The 25,164-nt window shown below is 42.9% G+C and overlaps 1 protein-coding gene and 1 long non-coding RNA gene across 2 annotated transcripts in view; one reads left to right on the forward strand and one right to left on the reverse strand.

Annotated features, from left to right (window-relative positions):
• The window catches only part of LOC105451052, a 38,592-nt gene that overhangs the window by 3,800 nt on the left and 9,628 nt on the right, over positions 1 to 25,164 (forward strand). The window lies entirely within an intron of this gene.
• On the reverse strand, positions 3,413 to 24,434 carry LOC105451051 (guanine nucleotide-binding protein G(o) subunit alpha). Its single transcript, XM_011691250.1, has 8 exons — positions 24,317 to 24,434; positions 17,840 to 17,882; positions 13,355 to 13,496; positions 11,556 to 11,716; positions 7,143 to 7,271; positions 6,381 to 6,510; positions 5,229 to 5,382; positions 3,413 to 5,125 (listed from the first exon to the last, which is right to left on the reverse strand). Exons 1-8 carry the CDS (start codon positions 24,432 to 24,434, stop codon positions 4,938 to 4,940), a joined length of 1,065 nt encoding a protein of 354 aa, XP_011689552.1. The 3' UTR covers positions 3,413 to 4,937.

The raw sequence follows: 25,164 nt of genomic DNA on the forward strand, positions 1-25,164 counted from the left end.
TCACAAACGTTTTAAACGTGAAGATGTTCAAAAGGTACCGCAATTTTCTCGACGTCTCTCACGTCGGCTACGGTTTTTAGATTGTTCGAAACATTTCGTCGTTAAATGAATCGCTTAGAAGGAAAACTTCAATTTTCCGATGTTGATGCACGAACTAGGCCACCCTTGCGAGATTATCTCGGATGACGTGTCCAAGATATCGGATCGTCGCGCTTGGTCCGACGGTGAAGCCCGTTACGACTGACTGTGACACGAATGTGAGATGAAACGAAATGAAATGTGCGTCGCGAAGTGTATGTGTGTATATGTGCCTCGTAGGGAGAGAGCTCGCTTATATATACGCGTGTAGCGAGAAACGGCGGGGTGAAAGACGCGAGAGAAAACGCGGTGATGAGACTCTCGTCCGATCCGATCGTGCGCCATACGAATTTTACACGTGTTACGCGACGATGTACACGATAGAGGTGGTTCCGCGTGTCTCGAGCGTATATTACATTTAATATATAGTATCACATAATACTATATTATTGTTATATATTATAGTATTACATTATATATAATACAATATTATACATATATACAGACTCGAGACACACGTACATCTGTCTTATCGCAGCGCGATCAACTACTCGCCTGTCTTTCAATCTCGTCTTATACCGCTGTTTACAGTCGTCCGACTGATCAATTTTTAATCGAATCCGCTGATTTTTATTAGAGAGCCTCTTAGAAAGAGTGGCAAACTGGTGTGTCATGTGACGGTGACTCTCCTCTGATTGCTCCCAGACATCAAATTTATGAAGCTTTAATGGATCAATCAAAGGAGATCGTTACGTGACCAGTTTACCACTCTTTTCCTATTAGAGGCTCTCTAATTTTTAAATGTCAATCGAATAGTTCGAACAGTACACAGAGCTGTTCTGTATTTCCATCACTCATGCCGCCCGTTTCGCCTAAATTCCTTGCTAAACATTCGTCAGGAAAATATGCGGCCTGTACACAAAAACATCGCTCATATCGCTTCTCAATGCTAATAATTTATGTATAGACTAGCAACGCTCGTACATCGGTAGACGTACAAATTACTCTCGCGTATTCCTGCTCCCGCGCTTCGAGTCCTCCCGCGCTTATCTTTACTATTTCGCGCACTTGATATCTATGAACATTTTACGATTTTACGTGATTAAAGTTAGTGCGTGCGAACTCCCCTTCCTCTCCCATAAATCTCTCTCTCTCTCTCTCTCCCCCGAATATACTCTCGGTAAAACGGTTTCACCGACGATGTCGTCGACGAGCTCCTCGATAGATTGACTAGAGCCGAGAAACGACCATCTCCAAATGATTTCGATTTAGTTACGTTACTCCGCGTTTGTTCTTTCATTAAATCTCTCAGATTCGCGTGGAATTATTTTAGGAAGGCGAATCGAGCAGAATTGAGGGGGTGAACCTTTGACTCTCGTCGAACGAGAGGCAAGAGATCTCCCAGACAACGTTTTCGTGCTCGATTTCGCTTCCTATTTCTCTTGCCCCTATTTCACGTGCCCGCCGCATTTACGGTTTAACTATGTAGTGATCAAGTCGCGCGCGAGTAGCCGGATTCGACCGACACCCTAATCGATCGTCTCCTCTAACGAATCAATCGAAGTCTCGGCCGCACAGTTGACCCTCTTCACACAGTCACAGTAGCTAAATTTGTTCGAGCAGTACAGTTAATACGATAATTTAATAATTAAAGCAATTTTAAGCACTCTTGTACGAACGCCGAAAACCGACGCTTGTGATCGGTCGAATCCGCGTGTCTCGCGACAAAACGACCGCCAGCGTTAATCCCGTGTCGTGTGTCCGATCTCTCCCTCGACAGGAAGCACGGCTTACCGGGGTGCCCATCGCGGATACTCTAACGTAGCTAGACTAAAAAGTTAAATCATGCGCATTGGCACGCGCTGTATTTGGTACGTTTGAGACTTCTTACACTTCTTTTTTTTTGGTTTCTCCGTAATAAATACTTTATCACTAAAGTCACAAAGCACGATTTACCTCGTCTCGCTGATGACGGCCTCGAACTGCCATTCAACTATTCGGCTACTCGTAAATCGAATCTGCTTAGAAGCGTCGGCTGTCAACGCTCGTCTGACACTTGAATAGATAAGAATAATTTAAGATCACTAATAAGTATAGCATCGCTGCCAACACTCGGAGGCTCGTCTCTTAAAGTATCGATATACTTCATCGCATCGGTATAAATCGTGGCGGTTCGCGAAGCGAAACCAACGGTACTCGATACTCCCGTGGAGAATATCCGAACTCCCCTAACGAGGTCTACAAGATGTGTGGAAGTTATCGCGGATAATGTCTAGCTCTCAAACGTTCAAAAGCATTTTAGAGTGCATCCTTCTTCAAGTGTCAGACGAGTGCAAGTATCAGCGTTCGATATCTCCGAGCCGACTCGCTTCAAGCGTATTCGTCAGCCCCCGATATGTCCCGTTTGCGCTTCTCGACCTCTCCCCTTTCGTTGGGCAATCCGTGTCGTGTTTTTACTCTATAAGAACCTTTGTACTGATCTCAAACGGGATTAACTGTCGAACGACAAAACGGGCTCGATATCTCCAGTACCTCGGACGATTGTACTTCTCGTCACCCGAGTCGATGTACGCGTTTATTCCTCTGCACCACGCCTATAACTGTCCTACCGCCTTTCTGACGTGAAAGCAATTCGGATTGAACGAAACGTGACGACGCTCGTCACCGTGATGATGCTCGTTTTCTCTCGCCGGTATCTCTCCCCCAACGGTCACCGTGTAATAAAATATAACTTATGCGAGATAGAGCCGAGTATACAGTACGATTGTGCGCAACGAGATTCTCTTACTTGTTCTGTCCCGATAACGCGGTTATACGCGCGCGCTGGTGCACGCGCCGCTAAATGTGAGGTCCCATGTGTGTGCACGCTCTCCGTATACTTTCCCCTCCCCCTCCCCCCGCCCAACCCCGCCCTTTTCCGTACGCTGAACTTAACCACCAGTATTGTCGGTACGCCCCGGTATAATTGGAAAAAGAAAGCGGAAAGGAAGAAAAACGAAGCACTTAGAAAAATACACTCTTAGGATTTTTCCCGCGAATCGCTCGCAGCGCTGCGTTTACGTGTGTGCGCAGGATGTCCCAGAAATTGTGTGTACGCACAGGCACGTGCATACGTGTGTCCCTGCTCGAACGCACGGAGCGTCCACCGTGAAAATCTTGAATCACCGTCAGTAAACTGTCGACAATCATTTTTTATTATTATTGTTATTATTATTATTATTATTAATCGTAAGAAGTCTCGCTATACTTCGCAAAATTTTTCCCCCCTCGATCATCCGCGCGAACGAATAACCGCGGATTATCTCGTAGCGTAGAAATGACCTTTTTTTTTTTCTCATTTCTCTAATACTTCCCATCGGGAAATTTCGCAGAGCGGCGAAACGGATGATTTCGAAGTCGCGCGAGGATTTCAAGGGCTCGACAACGGTCTTGTGTATATAATCTGTGTCTGGAAATTCGTGTGTATACGTGCGCTAACAGTATACTGTACATGACACTCTGCGACGATCGTTAACGAAGGGAATAAAGTTTTCTCCACCGTGAAAAATAATTTATGCGCGTATGTGTATGTGCGTATGGATCGACATTTGTGTTCTGTAATGCTCCTGTGCCTAGGAATAACCCCGTGTGCGTGGTCGTCGTTATTAACTGGCGTGGTAATTGCATGACGTATAGAAATGACGTAAAGTAAAAATAGAATGATCTAACCGTTACATTACGAGAAGTAATCAACTGAGCTTGGAGACACTTCGCGATGTTCGATACCGTTGCTCTCTTTACAAAATTTTGCATCATTTGTCGCGGGCCCTCGAGGGCCGCTCGCCTCCGCTTTATCAAAATGCAAATTTGCCGGAAAACGCATGTCGGCGCTCCGCGAAGAGAGATACGTTCGATCGCGCGCGAATTTGTTCCCTCGATGGAAAGGAGAGACGTAAGAGAATATATGAATGTGTTATATGTGTATATATAAACCGAACTTTTCGAGTGCGCTTAGTAAAATCTGTGTGCGAAAATTGTGGGAAAAGGTCCTCGACTCGTGTGTGCGTGGCGCGCACGCGTGACTCTCTTTCTCTCTTCCTCCGCGTGGAGCGTCATGGAATGCTCGAGCGTTTCTGCAGCGAAACGAGAACGAAGCTCGAAGATTCGCGCGGTTACAAAAAGTGCCCCTCTCTCTCCCTCTCGCGCGCGCGCGCCTCGACGATTCTCAACGTCGATCGCCAGAGTCTCCATCGATCGAACGGTCCACGGACTCACTCAATTTTTGTGCAGGACTCGCCGGTTTTCGTCGACCGTCGACGGTCGAGTGTGCTAAAGCGCTTGAATAAACTGAGATCTCTTTCACGTTTCTTCGGCACGTGTACTATATATAAGGTCGTGACATCACCCTCGCGAAACCGCCCCTCGATCACTTCGATCTCGTTTCCTGCGAAAACGACATCTGCTCCCTTTCCGAGGATCAAAGCCAACGATGGCTCGCCGTCTCCGTTCTGAAGAGCACGCATTCTCTCCCGCAATCGATTGTTCCTCACCGCTGCCTACGCCAAAGAGCGTGCCGTTTCTCCGACCGATCATCATGAACGATTGACGACGTCGGCTTCTCGGATTCGTTAGTATAAGACAAGACAAACTAAACGTTCCGCTACGCTTCTGCACAGCATTGATAACGAAAGGGGTCGTCTTTCTCTATCTCTCTCTCTTTTTCTCTCCCTCTCTTTCTCTCTCACTCTCCTTCTCCCTTTCTCGCGTCGGAGTAGAACCGAGACGAACCACGAATCCATTGAAGAATATAGTCCGGCCAGCCATGTCGTGGGTGACGTTTTCCTCCTCCGTTTGCGCTTAACGTAGAATACAGAATTAGCCTAGTAGAGACCGCAGCCGCGCAGATTATTGGCGATAATGACGTCTGTGACTGCGTCGAACACAAATTGAATGTTGTTCGTGTCGGTGGCACAGGTCATGTGGCAGTAAATCTCCTTCGTGGTCGATTTGTTCTTCGCTTCGAACTGTGCCTGGATGTATGCAGCCGCTTCGCTGTACTCCTGCGCACCTACGAGGCGAGCATTCAACGTTCCGTTAGCTGATACCGTTGGATAACGCATAAGATAAAGTAGCGAGAGCAACAGAAGCACGTATTTTATGATATAATTTACCAGCGTATTCGGGAAAACAGATTGTGAGAGGAGACTTGCGGATTTTCTCCTCGAAGAGATCCTTCTTGTTCAGGAAGAGGATAATCGAGGTGTCGGTAAACCACTTGTTGTTGCAGATCGAATCGAACAGCTTTAAGCTCTCTTGCATCCGATTCTGTAAAAAAAAAAAAGAAACGTCAAAAGGATTACAATCACGCTCGTTTACACGAGATATTCACGCGCAAATTTCCCTTCGTACACTCGTCGAGTTTTCTCTTCTGCGCAATGATCGATTAACGGAAGGACCAATCAAGAGAAATACGCTTATGTAATAATCACATCGATATAAATAGCGCGAGAATGATTCAAACCTTCCTCCTTCCCTCCCCGCGATTCACGCGAGACTCGCGCTCCCGAAACGTGATATTGTATTTAAAGCTGTCCTTATTAATGGCGGAAACGTGTTGGTTCACTCGCTCCCGCGTACATAATCCCGTACACGGACCTACGATGGACCAGCGATACAGGTCACGAGACGTCGTACACCGTAATGGCAATTAACATTGGGGTAGAACGACGACGACACGCGTGTGTCACTATACCGCACGCGAGCGGAGAGAGAGTTCAACGGAACCTTCCCACGTGCAGCGACCCCGGCAATTGATCCCTTGATTCCTCGGAGCCTCAGTTACGTGTACTCCCCGCCGCATTCCCAATTTGGACGTGATATTCTTCTGACGGATCGCACGCCGTGCGTTCAACCCTGTACATCAACCTTGCCGAATGTCGATTATCGCGGGATTCTCAATGTAACCGCATGAACGCGCGCATTTACAGTCGGACGCGATGAGAAGAGGAACCGTCTCCGCCGTGGATTAAAAACTCATTCTGTAACTTCTTCCCTTCAGTTAATTATGTACCTATTTAGAAACGTGACATATTGATCGTGATAAAAACATCGAGATCCCGCACTTTTTCTTAATAAAAAGCCGATTTTATTAGATTTTAATGTGACACTTAAAAAAACATATAAATATTAATAATTTTTTCCATAAAACATGTAAATACAATTTTTGCTTAAAATTATGAAAAGAATTTACATCTCAGAAATTCACGATATATTCGTGTGGCGAATATGTAATGTCGAATGGGATAAATTAGCAACGTATTTACCGTCGTTTCGTCCTCGTGCAACACCTGATCGTATTCGGACATTGCCACGCAGAAGATAATTGCAGTTACATCCTCGAAGCAATGTATCCATTTCTTACGCTCGCTCCTCTGACCACCTACGTCGAATAATCTAGAAAAAAAAGACAAAGGTGAAAATAGTCAATTTTATTTCAATATCTGCATCTTTATTTTAATTATGATTATTCCATCGAGAGACTTTATTAAAAATTAATCTCGACATCGAAAACAAAACCATCAATGTCACGTCGTGACAAGGTTATATGCACTATATCGACGTGTATGTCTCATCTAATGAATTCTCAATCGGCACTTGATATCGCTGAGAGGCCAGTATGGTTGATTTAACGAGGGTATAATTATCTCGACACGCGTTTCAACCGCGTTTAACGACGCTAATTTTCGATCCGCCCCGACAAACGGAAAGAAGTATCGGCCGCGGTATACGACTCGTCGCTCGGCTTCGTTCCAAGCAAACGCTCGAATTATCACGGTAATGACTCACGCGTCGACCATTCATAACGAGGTAGCCGCCTCGCATCTCCAGAGCGCCCGCGCTCGCTCGCGAGATTACACAAGTGAGTCGGCACAAATGAGAGACAGGAACGATTGATATCGTCATCGCGCGCAAAACGATCCTAATTAAGAGCGCGAATTTATTACAATATTTAATTTATCTTTCTATTTTAATCTCACATAAATTCCTATTTAATTTGACATAACCGAGGTGAAACCGCGACTTACTTGAAGTTGAGGTTTTTGAATGAGAAGTGGACTTCCACGATTCCCGTCGTTTTCACTCGGGTCCTGAGAATATCCTGTTCCGTTGGCTGGTATTCCCTCGCTCCTAATCGATCCAAGTCATCCAGGAAGCTATAAAGAAACGACGGATTTGTAACAAAAGAGCGTCGCAAAATTATAACTCTGTGTCATACAGTAACGATACAAATAATATATTATTTACACACTGCCGTTACATATTTCAACATCCAAAATATTTCGACAAAGTTATTGTAAATCAATTATCTCCTGCGGTTCTCGCATTAAATAATTTTATCTTGTTTGCCATCTTTTCTTAAAGCAACGAAATAATTTATCTCTTTAATTGACTCCGGTTTATCTAGTTTTACAAATACGATTTTTCCGTGTATAAGCATTCCCAGATAGCACACCGAGCCCAAAAGAATTCATTAGTATATTCAGTATATTCAGTTTTATGTCATCAATTCTGAGTTCATTTTCAGGTGCAAAAAGAATTCCTTTTAGAAAAAGAATTCTTTTTGCATCTGAAAATGAACTCAGAATTAGTGACATATAACTGAGTTCTTTTTTCATTCTCTGTGCTATCGGGGTTTTCACCTCTAGCCTCGATCCCCCCCTGAAGTGTAAGGACAATAAATTTTCGACCGGCTACCATCGATTAATTGACAATGAATTAGCATCTGTTTATACAATAAATCGGGATTCGATTCCGAACGGTGAGGGCGTTTGAAGGTGGGAGCTAGGGCGCGGCTCGCAACAAGTAGCTGCGAAGCGAGCGGATATAATAAATGGTGTTACTGTAATCGGGTCTTCGTAAACTGCCGTGCGAACTGGCCGTCACGAGGAAATGCTTCCGCCGGTGTAAACGCCTCGGAAGTTTCTCGTCGATCGTTCGCGAAACCGGCACTATTTTAACGACGTCAATTCGATGCCGAAAGAAAACAATGAAATCTGATTACTTTTTTCTCGAGATATCTCGTTTCAATATACTTGCTAGAATTAACAGCAACGTTCGAATAAATGATTTAAAAAAATTATAAAATATTTTAATTAGCAAATTATTTTGTGTTAAATAAATTAGTTCCATTTGCGATACTTAAAAACTATATTTCTCGATGTTTGGTATCAAGTGTTAAATAATGTTGAAAAATAAATGACGCATGTTAAATAATAAATATTCAACAATGAGAACTATTCTAGCTAATAGATGCTAAGGATAACGATTGTTATTTTTCAAAGTAAAATCATCGGTGATTCGATATATGTCATCTCAGATAATCGCTAAAGTAATCAAAATAGTTTCTCGTACCGGCAATTAGAATTACCGCATACATACATATTCCAAGAAGCAAAAGGGGTAGTGAAAGGTTAGGAAAAACCGCGCAGCGCCATCTTTTTAGACCTCTGGTTATGGCGTTTAGGGGTTGCAAGATTTCTCATTCCTCCCGGCTTTCATGATGAAAAAAAAAATGAGATGAGAAAGGGGAGTAATTGAAAGCTGATGATGTAGAGGACTGATGATAGATGAATTTCTGACAAGGATGAAAGTGAGAGAAAAAGAAAAATGCGAAAAGTAATAGCAAGGCAATGTAAGAGAATAGAGATATGGAACGAAAGGATCCAGAATGTGAAACAGTGAGAGAGAGAGAGAGAGAGAGAGAGAGGGTGCGCAAGAAATGGAAGCAAAGATCGAAGCACGGGGGAAACAGGCCGCCATGAAGGATCCGACGATTCAAGACTCGCCGAAGTCCGGATGAGGCGAGCGAGTCCTAACAGTACCTCCCTGGGGAGAGAAGGAGCTTAGATCTTTCCGGCGAGAGAGGAAAAAGAGGAGAAGAGAGGGAGACGCGAATAAACCGGGCAGAAAATGTGGAGAGAAGGTGTAGTTTCGCCGGAACCCCGATCGGCCATCTTGGTCGCGTGCCACGTGACACGGGCGTGGCGTGACGTCATCTGCGATCAATAATGACGAGGTGCGCACGAGGGAGAGGAAGAGAATCCCCGAAGAAGGCGGTAAAGAGAAAAGAAGAGGGAAAAAAAGAGAGGAGAGAAAGAGAGAGAAAGGGAGAAGAGAGTTGGCGCGCGTTTCTCGTAACATTTCGACTATCGGTGCTACTACCCCCTACCCCCTCCCCTCTTGTCGTCGTATCATCATCCCCCTCCTCTATCCCTCCCTTTCGCGACCCCGTCTTCGGGCAAACCTGTCGCATCTCCCCCCGGCGCTCACCCCCTCGCGACTTCTCTTCCTCGGGAAATTCGCATTATCCTCTTCCGGCCTGCTCGCGAAACGAAATTCCCGCGGCGGTTCTCTACACGCGCAGAGTTCCCGTGGGTTATTCAAGAAAATCTCGTCCCTTCCCTCGGAATGTTCACTTTTCGGATTTCGGAAGACCTACCGTCCTCGCCTTTGATGAGTCTTTGAACTGCGACTGAGTTCTTACCAAATCAGATTATCAGAGGGAACGATCGTGATTTAGAAATTATAAGTAGATTGGGAATGGAAAGACTCTCCCTTGTCGAAAACTTACAAATTTCAAAGAACTGAAGAATTCGCCGCGATTTTACGCCATTGTACATTTCGTGTAATACGTTTCGACGTGTGACATTCGCAGCAAAATTTTTTCATTTTCTTCCAATTTTCCGACATAAGATTTCCAAGATTAACGGCCACACCGTGATACCGTTTTGTCTGAAAATGCCAAACGACGCTGTCTATTTGTATAAATTTGCTCTATTAATATCAGCACGGTCATTTGTGTTCTATATACAGATATCGTGGGTATAGTTAAGCACAATTTCTTGCTCGGTCATAAATACATTTTTGAACGAGTCGAACGCAAATGATTAATGAAATTGTCGGAAAATAAGTATGTGGACTCGTGTTTTGCATTTTTCGCGGTTTTAGTTGCAAATGTCACGCGCTCTTATCGAAGAGGCATCGACTCTCGTTATACACAATTATTAAGGGCGGTAGGGTCTCCTCGGTGAGTGATGTATTAAGCGATGGCGAAAGAAAGAGAGAAAGAGAGAGAGAGAGAGAAAGAAAAGGAGAGCGTACTTGCGTGTGCAATAAGTATGCTGTACGCGATATCGTGCAACCCGGTGCGAAACCGCAGTGCGGTTTATTGGAGCTAAGAACGGCGCCAGAAAACGGCGTGCGTCCATCGCGTTGAGAGAAGAAAAAAAAAGTCCCGTCTCTCTCTCTCTCGTATTGCGTGCAGACGACCGAACACGTTATATATGCCCCAATCGGATCCTGCATGGCCGCTAATAGTCAGCGACAGGACCTCGCAGTGGCCACACGACGACGGCGACGTGGCATACTACCCCGGCGAAATTGCGCGCGATTAAATCTTTCGCGACTTGTTTATACAACGCTTTGATTTTCTCCTCGTGTCTCTCGGTAAAGGGGAATCTCTCTCTCTCTCTCTCTCTTTCTCGGAGAAAAAGAAGGCGAAGCGAAATTATTTTGCGTCGGGTTTTATGAAAATGAGTTAAATTACGGCGAGTAGAAATCTCGAATAAATTAAACTTAAAGCGCAAAGCTTGTCTCCTTGTTTTTTCAATCTTACGAGTGCATTGATTTTTAGCTTTATCCACAATGCTGTTTTTCGCAAAAGTAAAACGTACAAAGGAATTGCGTTTTGCGCAAAAAAATATAATTACTCGCGCGGAGAGAATGTTGGAAAAACGAACCGTTCTCTTTTTTAATCGCGTTACTCGCGATCGGCTCGCCGAGTGTCGTGATTCTGACTTTATCGAGGGGAATAGATCCGCAATCATTATTACACGCGCTCAAAGCATCCCGTAATAAAAAAAAAAAACGTGTGCTTAGCGGAGATAACTGATGAAAGTATTGGAAAACGGCACTACACCGAGATGTACAAGCGCTACTACAAAATCAATATCCAGCGAAGGGGGCAGCGCGGAAATATGCCTGCGAAACGCACCGGGAGGGAGAGGAGGGACGACAAGTCTCACGTTCTGAGGATGAGGTTTGCTCCTACTCTCTATTCAACGCCCTTTCGAGCACACGAATTCTCAAGAGTGAAATTCAAGTGCCGAATATTTTCCCCGTGACACGTGACCGTATAGCCCTGCGGCGGCCGGTCGCAAAAACCACCGAGTCAAAATTAGTTTCGCGCATTAACGCAAAAGATTCTTACTGAACATAAAACAAATTTTGTCGATTTTTCCCTGAAGGTAATTCCCAATTAAATAATATAGTTTGAACAAAAATTCGTAAGCATTCCCTTTATACATATAATTTATAAGTATTTTTTTCGACTGGCAATTTTTTTTCAGCAAAATATTTCGAAAGTGCAGTCACTAATTGATTTATACGGCAGAAAACGTTGGGATTTAATTCCTTCGAGGAATGATCGCGCCACTTACTATTTCGCGGAGTCGTTCAACTGATACTCATTGCTCCTGCCAAAGCACTCTTGCACTCCATTATCGGACCACAGCCTCTTCATAGCCGCCAGCAATTCTTCGCTAAAGGGTTCCGTGTCTTCCATTCTTTGTATTACGTCGAATACCATTTTTGCGTCCGTCTGCAAGCACGAGAAACATGTAAATCCTTACAATCCAAAATATTTCTATCGCGCCGATTAATTCACATATTCATTCCAGTCTTCGCCGAATGCATTAAATTCAAAGGCTATAAATAATACTATAATATTAAATAAATATTAATTGCTCCGTACATTCGAATATTCTTAATATCTAATTATTTTACAGGAATAATTAGCTGGATTTTTTTCTGTAATATAATTTGCAATGTCAAGTGGAATTTAATTTCTGGTGTAAAAGGAGTTTATGCATTTTTGGTAGCTTGAGAAGGGATCGTTGGGTAGCTTTTTTTTACTGAATTTTACTTACTTAATCTAAGAATCATAGTTAAAATTGCCTCAGTATTTGAGAAATATTTTTCTCACATTTTAAAAATCAGAAGAAAACGATAATTTATTTTATCACTTTGTCGAGCCATGTCAGCGAATTTCTCTCTATTTTTATTCAAATCATATAGCTCTTATTTGCACTAAAACTAAAGAATCACAAAGTGACAAAAGATAAAAATAAATTATTGTTTTCTTCTGTTTAAAATGTGAAATAAATATTTCCCGGATACTGAAACAATTTTAACAATAATTTAGAGCAAATAAAATTAAGTTAAGAAAAAAGATGAGCTCAATGATTATACTTGCGTGCTCCTCACATCGCCTAAAATACAGGCTCCTTATCGATATTATTTACATGCTGTATGTTATACGGCCGTTATATCTTAATTGAAACAAATAGTCATGATAATACTTCTCGCAATTTGTCTAAGATACAAATATTTTATACTTTATTAATCCGTGCGCACACATGCAAAGAGCTGTAGATACGTATTAAGGGAAGAAAGTCAATAATTATTCGTACGATCTTGGGGGGAGGAGGGCACGCATCCGGCGAGTCAGATCGCCTTACACGATCGCGTTTTAGACGGCTAATCAACCAGGCAACACGTTATGATTCGCCGTTGAATGCTCCATTCATTAGATAACCGTCGGCACGTAGTAAACCGCATTCTGGATGTCATGTCATGCTTCACGAGTTAAAATGGTCGAGATATGTACACACAACATTTAAATAACATACGCGATGTATGCGACTGATACGCGTGTGTTACTGAACCGTTTCCATAATTTTGCATTTGACATTTCATTGAAATTAAATGAGCGATAGCATGCATGTATATATACCACGAGTATGGATCAGCAACGTATAAAGACGTCGCCGTTAATAAATTACAACGGAAATAAAAAGTAATGCAGCTGACGATTTTCGTGCTTGCGATGATCTTTCTTTCCCAAATTAATAGTCGAAAAAAAAATTTGCGAAAGTAACTTAAGAAAATTGGAGTATCTCTTTTTCTAAATGAATGCGCTGTAACATATTGACGCGATCAAAAGTGCAAAACAATTAAAATTCGATGAAACGCAGATATGTGTCAAACATAATCGGAAATTACTCTGAAGTTATTTTTGATTCGAAGAGATATGCGTGTCACACACACACATATATATGCGCGCGTATTGTTGTAAATTTAAATTTACTGCAGTTCAGCGGAATCTCTGTTCCCCGAATACAGCGAATTCTTATTTTCTAAAAGCATTCCTAAAAGAGTAGACACAAATGCACATTACCTCTCGCTCGTTGGTTGAAAAGCTGATGCCCAGATTAGGCATTGCTCTGAGAATAGCGACTAGAGATTGTATCGTGTTACTGTATACGACGGGTCTGTACTGCTTGAAGTCTTCCGGCGTGAAGCCGCTCTCGTGGATAATTCTGAAAGCAGAATCGGACTCGCGTTAGCACGTTCCGCGAGAGGCGATCAGAGACATCAGACGCACGGCACGCGGGACGTCTCCTCTCCGTAAATATTAGGAGAGGAATGGTTGGTTTAAGACAACGTTTACTTAAAAAATACGCGGAAGGAGCTGGAGAAAAAAGGCCGCCGCTCAAGACAGAAGCAATTTTCGCGAAAAGCAGAGTGTACGTGTCTGCGTGCGTCGTGGGAGTATAATATCGATACCTTGCACTTATTCGACACGATTCGAATGAATAGACGCGTGGATATCACGCGCTTGATTTAAGTGCCGCCGCCGCCGCCGTTCTCTCTCTCCCGCAAGGAGTTTGCAGCCGCGCTATAATATACGCGTGTCACGTGCGCAACGACTCGAATTAATATATGCCACGTAGTGCGCCCTGTGTAAACGCATATATGAATTGCAATGCGCGCTACATGTACTCCGTGACTTACATGAGTGCCCATACATATCGTAACAATGTTCGGAGTCAACACAGGTGAATTATAGAGTCGGCGCCGCTATGTATACAAGTGAAAACACGGTGTAGTATTACGTGGAATAGATCTATGTCCGTACCAGCGGTTAAGTATAACTCTTCTATATATAATCGCTCGTGAAAAATATATATATATATTCCGCACAATTTTCGAAAAAATAAAGACTAAATTCGAAACATTCGAATTCAGACGCTTATATATCTACTTCCGAGAGAAACTGAAGGTTTTATAAGAAGTTAATTAAACACTGTGTTCTCTATAACATTCTCTCTCTCTCTCTCTCTCTCTCTCTCTCTCTCTCTCTCTCTCTTTTCGTTCTATGTATATAACATGTATATATTTCATGTACAGATGTTCGAAGAACTTTAATAACTTCTCTGTCTGTCGCGCGTGCACGATGACCCTCGGTTTTCCGTTCTAGATGTACAAAAAAACCCCCCAGCGCGTGCAGCGGGGCAATCCGGATACTTTAATTAACGGGTATTAATTATAATTTGTGCACCGCGGTATTTTCTAATGCAATTCCCTTCCTCTCACCCTTCGTCGAAGGCAACCGTCGCGCAAACGCTACAACATTCAAATGGCGTATTAATCCCGACAAAGAATATCGCACTGTCCATTACGTTAATAAATGATACAGAAACAGTGTCGCGGCGTTTCCGCTGTTTCGAGAGTAACGATATTAACGGACGGCACGGGGAAGCGCTACGTAGCGTACGCACGCATACACCGCTGGATTTACGGCTGCACGCACGCGAGAAGGGGAGTACCGGCCACCGTAAGAGTGTGCGTAAAATCACGCTTCGCTCGTACTTCAGTTTCGCTCGCGGGGGATACCGGACTGTTCGCTGCATTATGCGCATCCATAAATTATGCAACCGATGTACAGGAGAGATGCGGTTATACGTAAAGAACCTTGTTTCGAGAACATTGCTAATCTATAGTTTTCCCGAGATATTCAGCGTAGTATGAAACCGAATTCAATCGTATGAAACGTGATATAGTTCAAAGTAACTTTGCAGCTTTACAACCAAAGTCTTTTTTTAGCCTCTTTTTTTTCCTACTGCTAAAATGTTCCCATGCATCATAAAGCTAATAATATCGTTGGATTCGTGATCTGTGGAAGATCTCCGGCAGTTTTAGCCAATACAGACTTAAAAAAAAAATTAATTAACCTCGAAAATAAAAATATTGAGAATCGAAAGGAAAGTAAGTCGGTTTCTCGGCGCTACCGAGATACGGAGGAGCATCCCTATTCGCGACTGACAGCTTCCCTTCCACCGGGAGAGCACGCACAGCGGTAACTTTGTTCGTGGGACCCCTTGAACAGGGCCCATTCATGGCGCAGGTCACAGGAAGAGAGAGAGACTCGCCCCACAGAGGGAATATGCTAATCTACATGAAAGAGGAAGAGGGAGAAAGAGGTAGAGGGAGAAAGAGAGAGAGAGAGAGAGAGAGAGAGAGAGAGAGAGAGAGAGAGAACACACGGTGCTAACATCTCGGGCGAGCGCGCCGTATCACGGAACAGCTGCTGCCCTCGGATACGCGCGAGCGTATCGTAACATTGCGAGTATCGATCTCGCCGAGGCGAGGCAACAGTTTGCCTCGAAATAATGCCGATGCACGGACGCGAAAAGATTAATCTATTACTCGCACGCGCGGGAGATGGACACGCGCTTTTATCCGAACGTTTCGCTTACTTTCGAGGCGCGACGGCGATAATTCAGGAAATTACGCATCTGCGCAAAATGCAGTGTAAAAGTGGCCTTCACGGATATAAGCGCGACGTGAGATTTATTTAATTAAAAAATTATGTGTCCTTTCGATGACACTTATATAGAACATAATAGGTATAATAAATGAATGCGTCCACACAAAGAGTCTGTGTGTGATAAAATTTTTCACGCGATGTTTTTCACCAGCTATCAGTACACTCTTAATCTGTATCGCCTAGTACCTCCAAATTCGAGGTATTTTTTTGAACATGGAAATGACATTTCGAGTTACACACTAAAAGGAGGTACTTTCGCGGTACGTTAGCACGAGGTACGGAATATACGAGGTAATAATAAATTTGACGATACAATTGAAGGTACTGTTCTCCTGATGCTTCTGCATGTTTGGAGGTACTGCATTTAAATTCGCGATACTTTTCTTTTGAAGATACAAGGCTCCGAGTTCGTACCTCGTGTATATAATACGAGGTATAAAACTTTGCGTATGTACCTCATGTATATAATACAAGGTACAAAATTTTGCGTATGTACCTTGTATTTATAAATACGAGGTATAACTCAGTGGTAAAAATGTACCGCCAGTGGCAAGTTCTTCATCAAATGACAAGACAATTGATTAAAGATTCTGTGTACCTTCAATTTTTGGCGATACATATTTAAGGGATATACTTATGTCCCTCGTAATTACGTAGAGTTTATATTTCAACGTGTACCTCTAATTTTTGGCGATACATGATTAAGAGTGTAATTTTGCACGATACTTTCCTCTTTTAAAACAATCTTCTGTACATGTGTATGTTTTTTTAATGAAATCTCTTACTAGCAATAAATTTTTATTGGAGGAAGATTTGAATTATCATCGCGATTTAACAAAGCAGTAGAATTGCGAGCGAAAAATAATACCTCCATTGTAGTGAAACATCTCAAACAGTTTAATTTCTCAAAAGGATAGGCATTCGTTATGATTCAAGTCATTTAACTTTTAGTAAGCAAACCGAAACGTGTGTACCTAATTAAAGGTCTGACTCATTTCCGACCAGTTGTTAAGTCATATCATTCAAATTTAAGCAGCACCGGTTCTTCTTGGACGGAATAAAGCTCTCGTAAAACAAAATCGATTAAACGGAAATTCGATCGTTATTAACGCTAAAAATAGCAACTATAGAGAGATAGGATTAAATTACTATTAACAATGGTAATTAATAAATAACAAGGAAATAAAGGTATACATATATATAGTTTTAAAAAATAATTAAAGATACATTTTCATAGCAAATTAAAAAAAAACATAAATATAATTTACATAAATTTGAAAAGACGTAAAGGCATAGTCTGATTGTAAAAAATATTATGAATTTGATAATGAAAAACAGGCTGGCAGGATAGAATTCTTGAGAATTAAAACAATCGGAAATACTCTGAAATACAAAAATCTAACGGTCCATTCGAGGATCAGGAAAGGAACGTGGGAAAGTGATTCTCGTGATGCAGCGTGCGGCCTGCAACCGACTGATGAGTGTCCGCAAATTAGCATTTTCGCGACGTCGCGAAACATCAAAGGAGCCTCGCAGACGCCGTATTGTACCATTGTATCCCCGTTCTTCGCCGCATTCTTCGTGCCGTCGTCTCATTTTCCAGGGGAAGAGCCGTTAAATTCTCGGATAACGAGTACGTAACGCGAAATACGCCTAATTACGCACGTACACGCACGAGCGGGGATGAATCATCCTTCGTGACTGCCTGAACTATAATTACGGAGTAGGTTTCCGTACGATCCGTGAATGCAATTTTATGTATCTTTTCGTATATAAAACTCTACGACGTTTTGCTCCTCGCAATCGTTAGAACGAGCTGCCTGTTCGGTCGGAAAAATTCAAGATCGTTTACAAATGTAAATTGCAAATTGGAAGCCGTTGCATAATTAACTCGGTCTCAATTTAATTGATATAGTCGAGAGCGGGGGCCGATATGTGTGTTAAGGAATAAACAACATGTATAGGATGTAATCTCGCGTCAATAAACGGAATCCTCCCCTCCTCCGAATGATAATTAGCGCATGTAGCGCTAAGACGAGATTATGTACTTACTTCATTTGTTTCACGATCGTACTCTTGCCGGACTCGCCCGCTCCTGAAAAAACAGAAGAGAGGCATTAATAACTGCGAGCAATCAGTCTCTCACGATTGCATATCGCCGAATTACGTTGCGAAATGAACTTTGCGCGTTGGGACAAAGGAAAGATAAGCCTCTTACTCTCTCGTTTATTCTAGGCAGACTTTACTTTGAGACGCAAACGAGTCCCCAGAACTATCTTCAACGACATCTTTCGTATTGGAAATTGAAAAGTTGTGGCGAGTAATCCCCCGTCCATTGAATTGTCCATTAAAGAAAGATCAAGTTAAAAGCTTGTCAAAGAAGTACGTATTAAAATTCGTAGTGATAGATTATCTCATGTAATACATTAACTTGTGCATTCATCGTGTTGTATAAAAAAAAAGAAACACGCTTCTGTGGTATTAAATTTATAATTTGTCGTCGATAATTTTCTGCGAGGAATGATCCTCGCGCGGGCATCGCTGAAATCGGATCGACAAACACATTGTGACGGAGTCGCGAGTTATCGTGAAATATATGCCGCTCTATATAACCGGATACGTCGACGGAACTCGCTTTTCCTGCTTACCGCAAGCCTCCGCGCGCTCGCTCTCTCTCTCTCTCTCTCTCCCACTTTTAAAAGCACTCCCAGCGTAAGTAGCCGTCTATAATAGCTACTCAACGGCTAGAGCCGTTTAGCATCAACTGAATACACGTGAGATCTCGAGTAAGTGCGTCCTATAAACGGCGACCGGAGAAGAATGGAGTTTCGTCTCTCGAGACGCCGACGATGATCCTCGTCGTGCCCTCGCCGAGGTGAAACATCGAGCAGAGCTATATAGAGAGCTGTAGAGTTTGCACGAGTTTGCCTAGAGCTCCGCTCAATCGTGACTCCTCCAGCTTCTGTGTTCTATTTCACTCCAGTAAAGCATGGTCGCTTTTAGCACCCTGTAAAACGGTAGGCGCCACGCTCCGATAAAATAGGATAAAATAAACCCAAGCTCTCTCTATTTACTTTAGATAAGCTGCACCACCGCGCGGCCGAAAGCTCTCTCTGGGTAACTCCCGTATTAAATTCTAATGTTAACTTTCGTAACTCCACACACACTCACATAGTTAGATTCCATCACCTGTGCTATGCCGTCGCACCGCTGATACTTCCGGGAGCGCTTATTATTCATACGGCGGTTTGTTGTACCATTTTAGTATGATTTAGAGCCAGATCGCGTTTACTATATGGCGCTGCGCGGTAAAATTTGGCACCTGTCAGCCGCGTTTACTACTGCACGGCTGAAACTCCGTCGAAACTCGGAACTGTGAAATGATCGGTTTATCTTCGAAATCCGGTCCAGAAATGCACGCGTCCGCGGTGTATATACGCATCACATCCTGCAGCTGCGTTCTCGCATGCGTCCTCATTCACCTGGCATCTATTCCGCGGAGAGCCCTCGCGCGCGATTGTGAGGGCGACCTTTATCCATCGCGTACGCGATAAATGTGGAACAGAGATAATTTAGATAAATTTGAGTGCCCGCAGAGCGCGGCAGGAGACAAGGAACTGTTTGCACTTCATTGACGGTATATCAGTTTAGTACAGAATCAGCCGTGCATAGGAATATTCATGAAAAGTTAATATAAGAGAAAATTAATATTAGAGCTTTTAGATTAAATATAAGTAATATAAAACCAAGGAAATTCTATTTCTGAAGTCACGTAAATACATTAATTAATATTATAAAAGCTACAGAATTTAAAAAAACAAATATTTTGTTCGTATTTTATAAAATTTTATATATGAGATATCGCAGAGGAAAGTTTCGAATTCAATGAATTTCCAGACATTGAACATCGATTCGATATTATTTTTATTCACTAGCGCGCTGCTAATTATTATTAATAACATCATAAATGATAAATTTCATTTAAGTTGCAAATTCGTATTAAAAAGACTTTGGTTCTTTAAATAGATGTATACAGCGAAGATTTTTCTTTTGGTAGATATTTTATTTCGAACGAAATAAAGGATCTAACAAATGGCTAAATAATTCCAATTATTTAAAAATAAAAAATATTTTATTCTTGTTTTTTTTTTCAATGGAACTTTGCTCTTTTCGATTATATCATAAATGATAGCAAATCCTATACGTAATTATATATGTACACGTTGTAACGCTGTGTCGAAAAAATGAAATATTAATTGTAATATTATTAAATATTGAACGCAACGTTTAGCACACGGCAAAACACTTCAACCGTTGTTATAGTTTACAGGCTGCAATAAATTGTATTTTATTACGCTGCCCTTCTAACATTTCGGCCGGTTTCACGCGCAAACATACCCGTTGCCCTTTGCCATTTTGCTCCATTTTACCATCGGTACACGCACTCACGATATGCAATCGATGTTGTTTTTAAAGTATGCTTAACTATGTTTGCAGAATCTTTCAAAACTTCCAAAGCAATCTCTCTATGTGAACTGAAATTCTCTCATAAATCTTTCAATATATTTGCGGTACGCTTATATTAAAATAATTAGAAAATGTAGAAGAATACAATGATATATATATTATATGTATATATTTTTTTCAATATCTCTGTAAATTTTCGTAATTAATTGCTGCGTTGAAATCTTAGGATCAATTTAAGTACATCAAAAATGAGAAAATTATCTAGATAAAGGTTTCGTTTCTATGTTCAATGTAAGCACAAAAATTCGATAATGAAAGATAGATTGAAGAAACAACAACAGAAATGTGAAATTTTTAAGAAAGATAGGAGTCTTCCTCGCATCTTAAAACTAGTGTAAGAAGATCGACGTTTTCTCTCTGTTTCCACGCATTTTTAACGCTCTGCCTACCAGACACGCAGCGCACCGCGACAAAGAAGGCGTCTCAGTCGCTGACATTTCACGCCATAGAGCCGCCCCGTATCGCCTTGAAATACGCAACGTGCGTTTGTATTTCGCAGCCGAGGCACCATTAATCGGATGAAAATACTCGCAGCCAATTTGCGCATGTACATACGCACGCACGTTCTGCCGGCGAATGACGTCACTGGTTACACCAATAAACAGGACCCATATTTCGCTAGAAAACGTATCTTCCACGATGCTCGCATTTCGAGCTAACGTAGAATGCGATTTTTCGGACGTCATAGTATGCCCTTGGAAGACAAACATCGTTAAAAATGAAGAGCCTTCGACGAACAAAATCCCATATAATTCATACGATTAAATAAGAAAATTTCATTCGTCAATTAAAGTCGAAACAACTTTATTTAGAATACAAATTATATATAAATTATCAAAGAATTTAATGTTAAATATTGAAAGGATGCAACGTGAGAGGCAGGTCCGTAAATGTGAAAAAAAAAAAAAAGAAATCAAGATCGACGATTCCCTCGGTCAGTCATCAGGTACATCCCGTCGCGAAGCGGGAAAAACGAGAAAAAGCGAGAAAGTAAAATTGAAAACGTGCGAAGCAATTAGTACGCGGACAGATAAACGGAGACAATACGCCGGTGCATTTTATGCCACCCCCGCACCGACTGATTTTGCCTCTAATTATAGCGCGAGGCCGCCGAAGGATTTTTCATTAAGACTTCGAATCGGAGAGAGAGGCGCTGCTGTACGCGGTAATATCTACAAAACATAATTAAAATTCGACAGGCTACAGTGGCATTTGCCTCATTAACGTCGATACAAAGATAACGCGGCAAAATGTGAAATTTATCGACACGCGAATAATACATTCGTAAACGTACTGCGATCATGAATGAATCTCGGGTCTTGTAACCGTGGTATTTGTGTATGTCCATTTGTCTGCGTTGTATCCACGTAATCATCCCACGTTACGCAACGCTTCCCCGCCAGGCTGCTCACGATTCATCGTGAGAATTCGTCATTAATAATCGGGGACGGCGAGAGGGAGAGATCTGATCTCAATCTTAATCCAATCTTAGGATGTCAACGGAACGAGCAATTTATTCCATTGACATTCTAATCTTTGTAACGCTTGTACTATAGCTTCCGTAATTATTTATGACATATCCTTTTTTGGGAACGAAAGCTCGTTATAAATACAACAACCTTTCGTACAAAACACTGTGTCGACGAAACTGTAATAGAATACATTTTCTCTAACATTATGTCTGAAACGCTTTTGTTTTCCGTCTGAAAAAAAAATTCATTGGGCGTTCTGTTTCTAATAGGACACCAGAATAAATACGTCTCTGACGCGAGAGATGTGGCACGAATGAACGAATATAAAATGCCGTTGGAAATGCCGTGCGTTCCCAATTTATCCTGGGCATCGTTCGCGTGCCCCTAACTTGAGAGGAAAAAAAAAGAGAGTCTGACGATAGACTTTCCCTGTCGACTGAAAATTTCATGGCTCTCATGTCCCGCAGGGACGCCGACACGTGGCAACAGTATGTGTCCTGGCAAATATCAGATCTCTCCCGACAACCTCCCGCGTCAAGTTCCCGACAGATATCCCAAATGTGGAGACCGGACAAAGAGAGCGAGAGAGAGAGAGAGAGAGAGAGAGAAACTGCTATCTGATTTATTTTTCCAGCCCTGTCTCCAGCAATCGCGGCGCCGTCTATTTCGGTGGAAATATTTTTGACGCGCGAGATCCACGTTGCACATTATTTGCGTGTCCCTGTCATTTCGGTTTTTAAAAAGTTCGGGAAAAGTTTCTCGGCCGCGTCGACCCCGGCGATGCGACTGCAGGCAAATGAGATGCGCTATCGCGCGTCATCTCGGTCGCGCGTCCCAAAGCGTTGACGTCACCGATGAAACGCTCCGACGTCAGATGATATCTGATGTCGACGCCGGGCAATTATGCGCCTCGAAGCGTTCCAGCGCTGAACTGAAAGAACTGACGTTCGGATGAGCGATCGGGCATTACCCTTCCGCAATAAGGAGGAACACGCTTGTTGCGCCATTCTTCCGGTTTTACGTCGCGTCCAATTTCCTGCATGCCGGTCGATCTAAAAAGCCCGGCGCTCTCACACGCGCGCGGGCGAATCTGCCTTTGAACTTTTAAGCCGGGATAAACTTAGAAGAGAAGCCTCGAAATATTATCACGCGAAACCAAAGAATCGACTCGCTCCCTCTCTCTCTCTCTCTCTCTCTCTCTCTCTCTCTCTCTCTCTCTCTCTCTCTAGATTTGGCTGGACGGGAAATTTTGCTCTCTTTTTTCGGGCTTTCCGTGGACTTTTTCCCGGGAAACATCGCGAATCAATTTCCGGTATCACGTCGCGCGTCGAAAGTAAATCGCGGAATTGCGATCTCGTGCAATTCGCACGCGACGAGGAAACTTTGACATAATTGGCTTGTGATTTGGCACGCATTTAGAAAGTTAGGTAGATCAATAAAGACTCCTCTGGAAAAGAGAGAGAGGACGAGAGAGAGAGAGAGAGCGTACAATGCGCAACTTCTCACCAATCATAGATCCATAGCTCATGAAATATCTAACGCGCGGGAGGGAAGCAGCGGTGTAGATACTTCGCGGTGTCGTCGATATATAATCGCGGTCGCCAAGTTGCATGCACTATTTCCCGACGGATAATTTCCTGGCAATATTTATGCGATTTGACGAAGTTATTCCGTCCCATGTTTCAGAACTCTCGCAGTTAAGTCCCTCGCGCGCGCAATTCTTTTCAACTACTGCCAGTCACGTTATGTTTTCATGTTGTCCTTAACGTAGCGACATCGGACTTTAAAAGAAGCAACGTAACAATTGAGATAAGTGATATTTGAATAAATTTGGCATAATTGATATTACAATTGTTGCATTATATTTCTTTCGCTCATTACATTTTGTATCTCGCCGCGTCTCGAATGTTTTTACACCCTTTCTGCCCCTTCGGTAGTTATTGTTCTGATACCGGTATTCCACGCGGCACTCATGTTGAATATACAAGTCACTAGATACAAATCAAACTGCTAGCTACTTGCTTATCTCTTCTGCCTGACCTGTTTCCATATAATAGCGTTATTTTTATAGTAAATTTAATTTAAATGATAAAGCTCCGTAACAAAAAATAACGCTTAATGAAATATTGGAAAATCCATAATCATTCAATTAACATGTAGCTCTTATTTGTATTATTTAACCCTGAGAAACGAAAAGAATAGAAAAATGAATCCTCAGGAAATTATATAACAATTTTGACATAAATTAATAAATCACCTAATTTTATACGAATTCCAATTTTACATTGATTTAGATATGCCGAATAAAATAGTTTTGGACGTTTAGGAATTTTGGACGTTAAGTCTGCCCTGTTTTAATCCCCCGAGCTCAAAAATAGCATGAGGATCTGCTGGATCCGCCCACACCTGTGATTTCTTGCAGTTATAAAATTTTTACGAGCACACACATGTCGCGTATACCGTTTGTTCTTGCCAGAGATATATACTTCGGGATCGAAATGAATAGAAAGTAAGCTGCGAAAGAACATACCAAGCAGCAAGAGCTTGATGTCCTTGGCTGCCTGGATACCGTCCTCCTTGAGATTCTTCTCAATCTGCTTGCTGCGAGCCAGAGCGGCTCGCTCTTCCGCGGACATGGCGCAGCCCATCTTGCTACACGTTGCCTTGACAAATGCCACCCTCACGCACTTGCTCTCTCACCAGCGGCTGCCAAACAGCGCGGCCGGGTAGCGGCCCCGTCGCCACGCAAAGGGTGAAACGACCTCCTGGCGCAACTTCTTCTCCTCCACCACCACCACCTCTCCGCCTCCTCCTTAATCCCGTCTTCCTCGTCGCACTTGGCACTACCCGCGGCCGCGGCCGTCGCCGTCGTCACCACAGCAGCCGATACCACCGCCGCCACCACAACCACCGTAAACACTTTCGCCACCGATACTGCTACCACTAACACCACTACCGTCACCGGCACTGCCTCCCTCACCGGCTTCACCGTCTCCTCCGCCGCCGCCTCCTCCTCCTCCTCCGCCACCACCACCGCCGTCCTCCTCCTCGTCCTCGTCTTCGTCGTTTTCGTCTTCGTCGTCACCGATGGCAACCTTACTGGCGGCAGCCGGCACCGAGTGGTCCCCTAACTACCTGGGCGACCGCAGCCACCCGTACGCGACCCTAACCACCGCCACACTTGCGTCGATTTAGCCGTGCGATTCAGCTGCGCCTGCAAGCACAAAAAAAAGAGGATAATCAGATAATCTCGTAATCCTGCCTGAGAATCAAGGCGTTACGAAACTTCCGTCAATAACTCAACAAATGTCGCGATCTGTCAAAGTTCGCCAAACTAGCTGTAGCAACATGCATAGCGACAGGAATTGGTTTTCAAAC

Source organism: Wasmannia auropunctata, unplaced genomic scaffold, assembly GCF_000956235.1.
Source record: "Wasmannia auropunctata unplaced genomic scaffold, wasmannia.A_1.0 LD336053.1, whole genome shotgun sequence".
Taxonomy (NCBI): Eukaryota; Metazoa; Arthropoda; class Insecta; order Hymenoptera; family Formicidae; genus Wasmannia; species Wasmannia auropunctata.

Bases quoted from the DNA above. Each gene is read 5' to 3' on its own strand.
- LOC105451051 (XM_011691250.1), bottom strand. From the start codon at position 24,434: ATGGGCTGCGCCATGTCCGCGGAAGAGCGAGCCGCTCTGGCTCGCAGC. The intron at 13,497-17,839 runs GTAAGTACATAA...TTCTGCTTTCAG, and splicing joins ACGATCGTGAAACAAATGAA to AATTATCCACGAGAGCGGCT. The intron at 5,383-6,380 runs GTAAATACGTTG...TTTTTTTTACAG, and splicing joins TGCACGAGGACGAAACGACG to AATCGGATGCAAGAGAGCTT.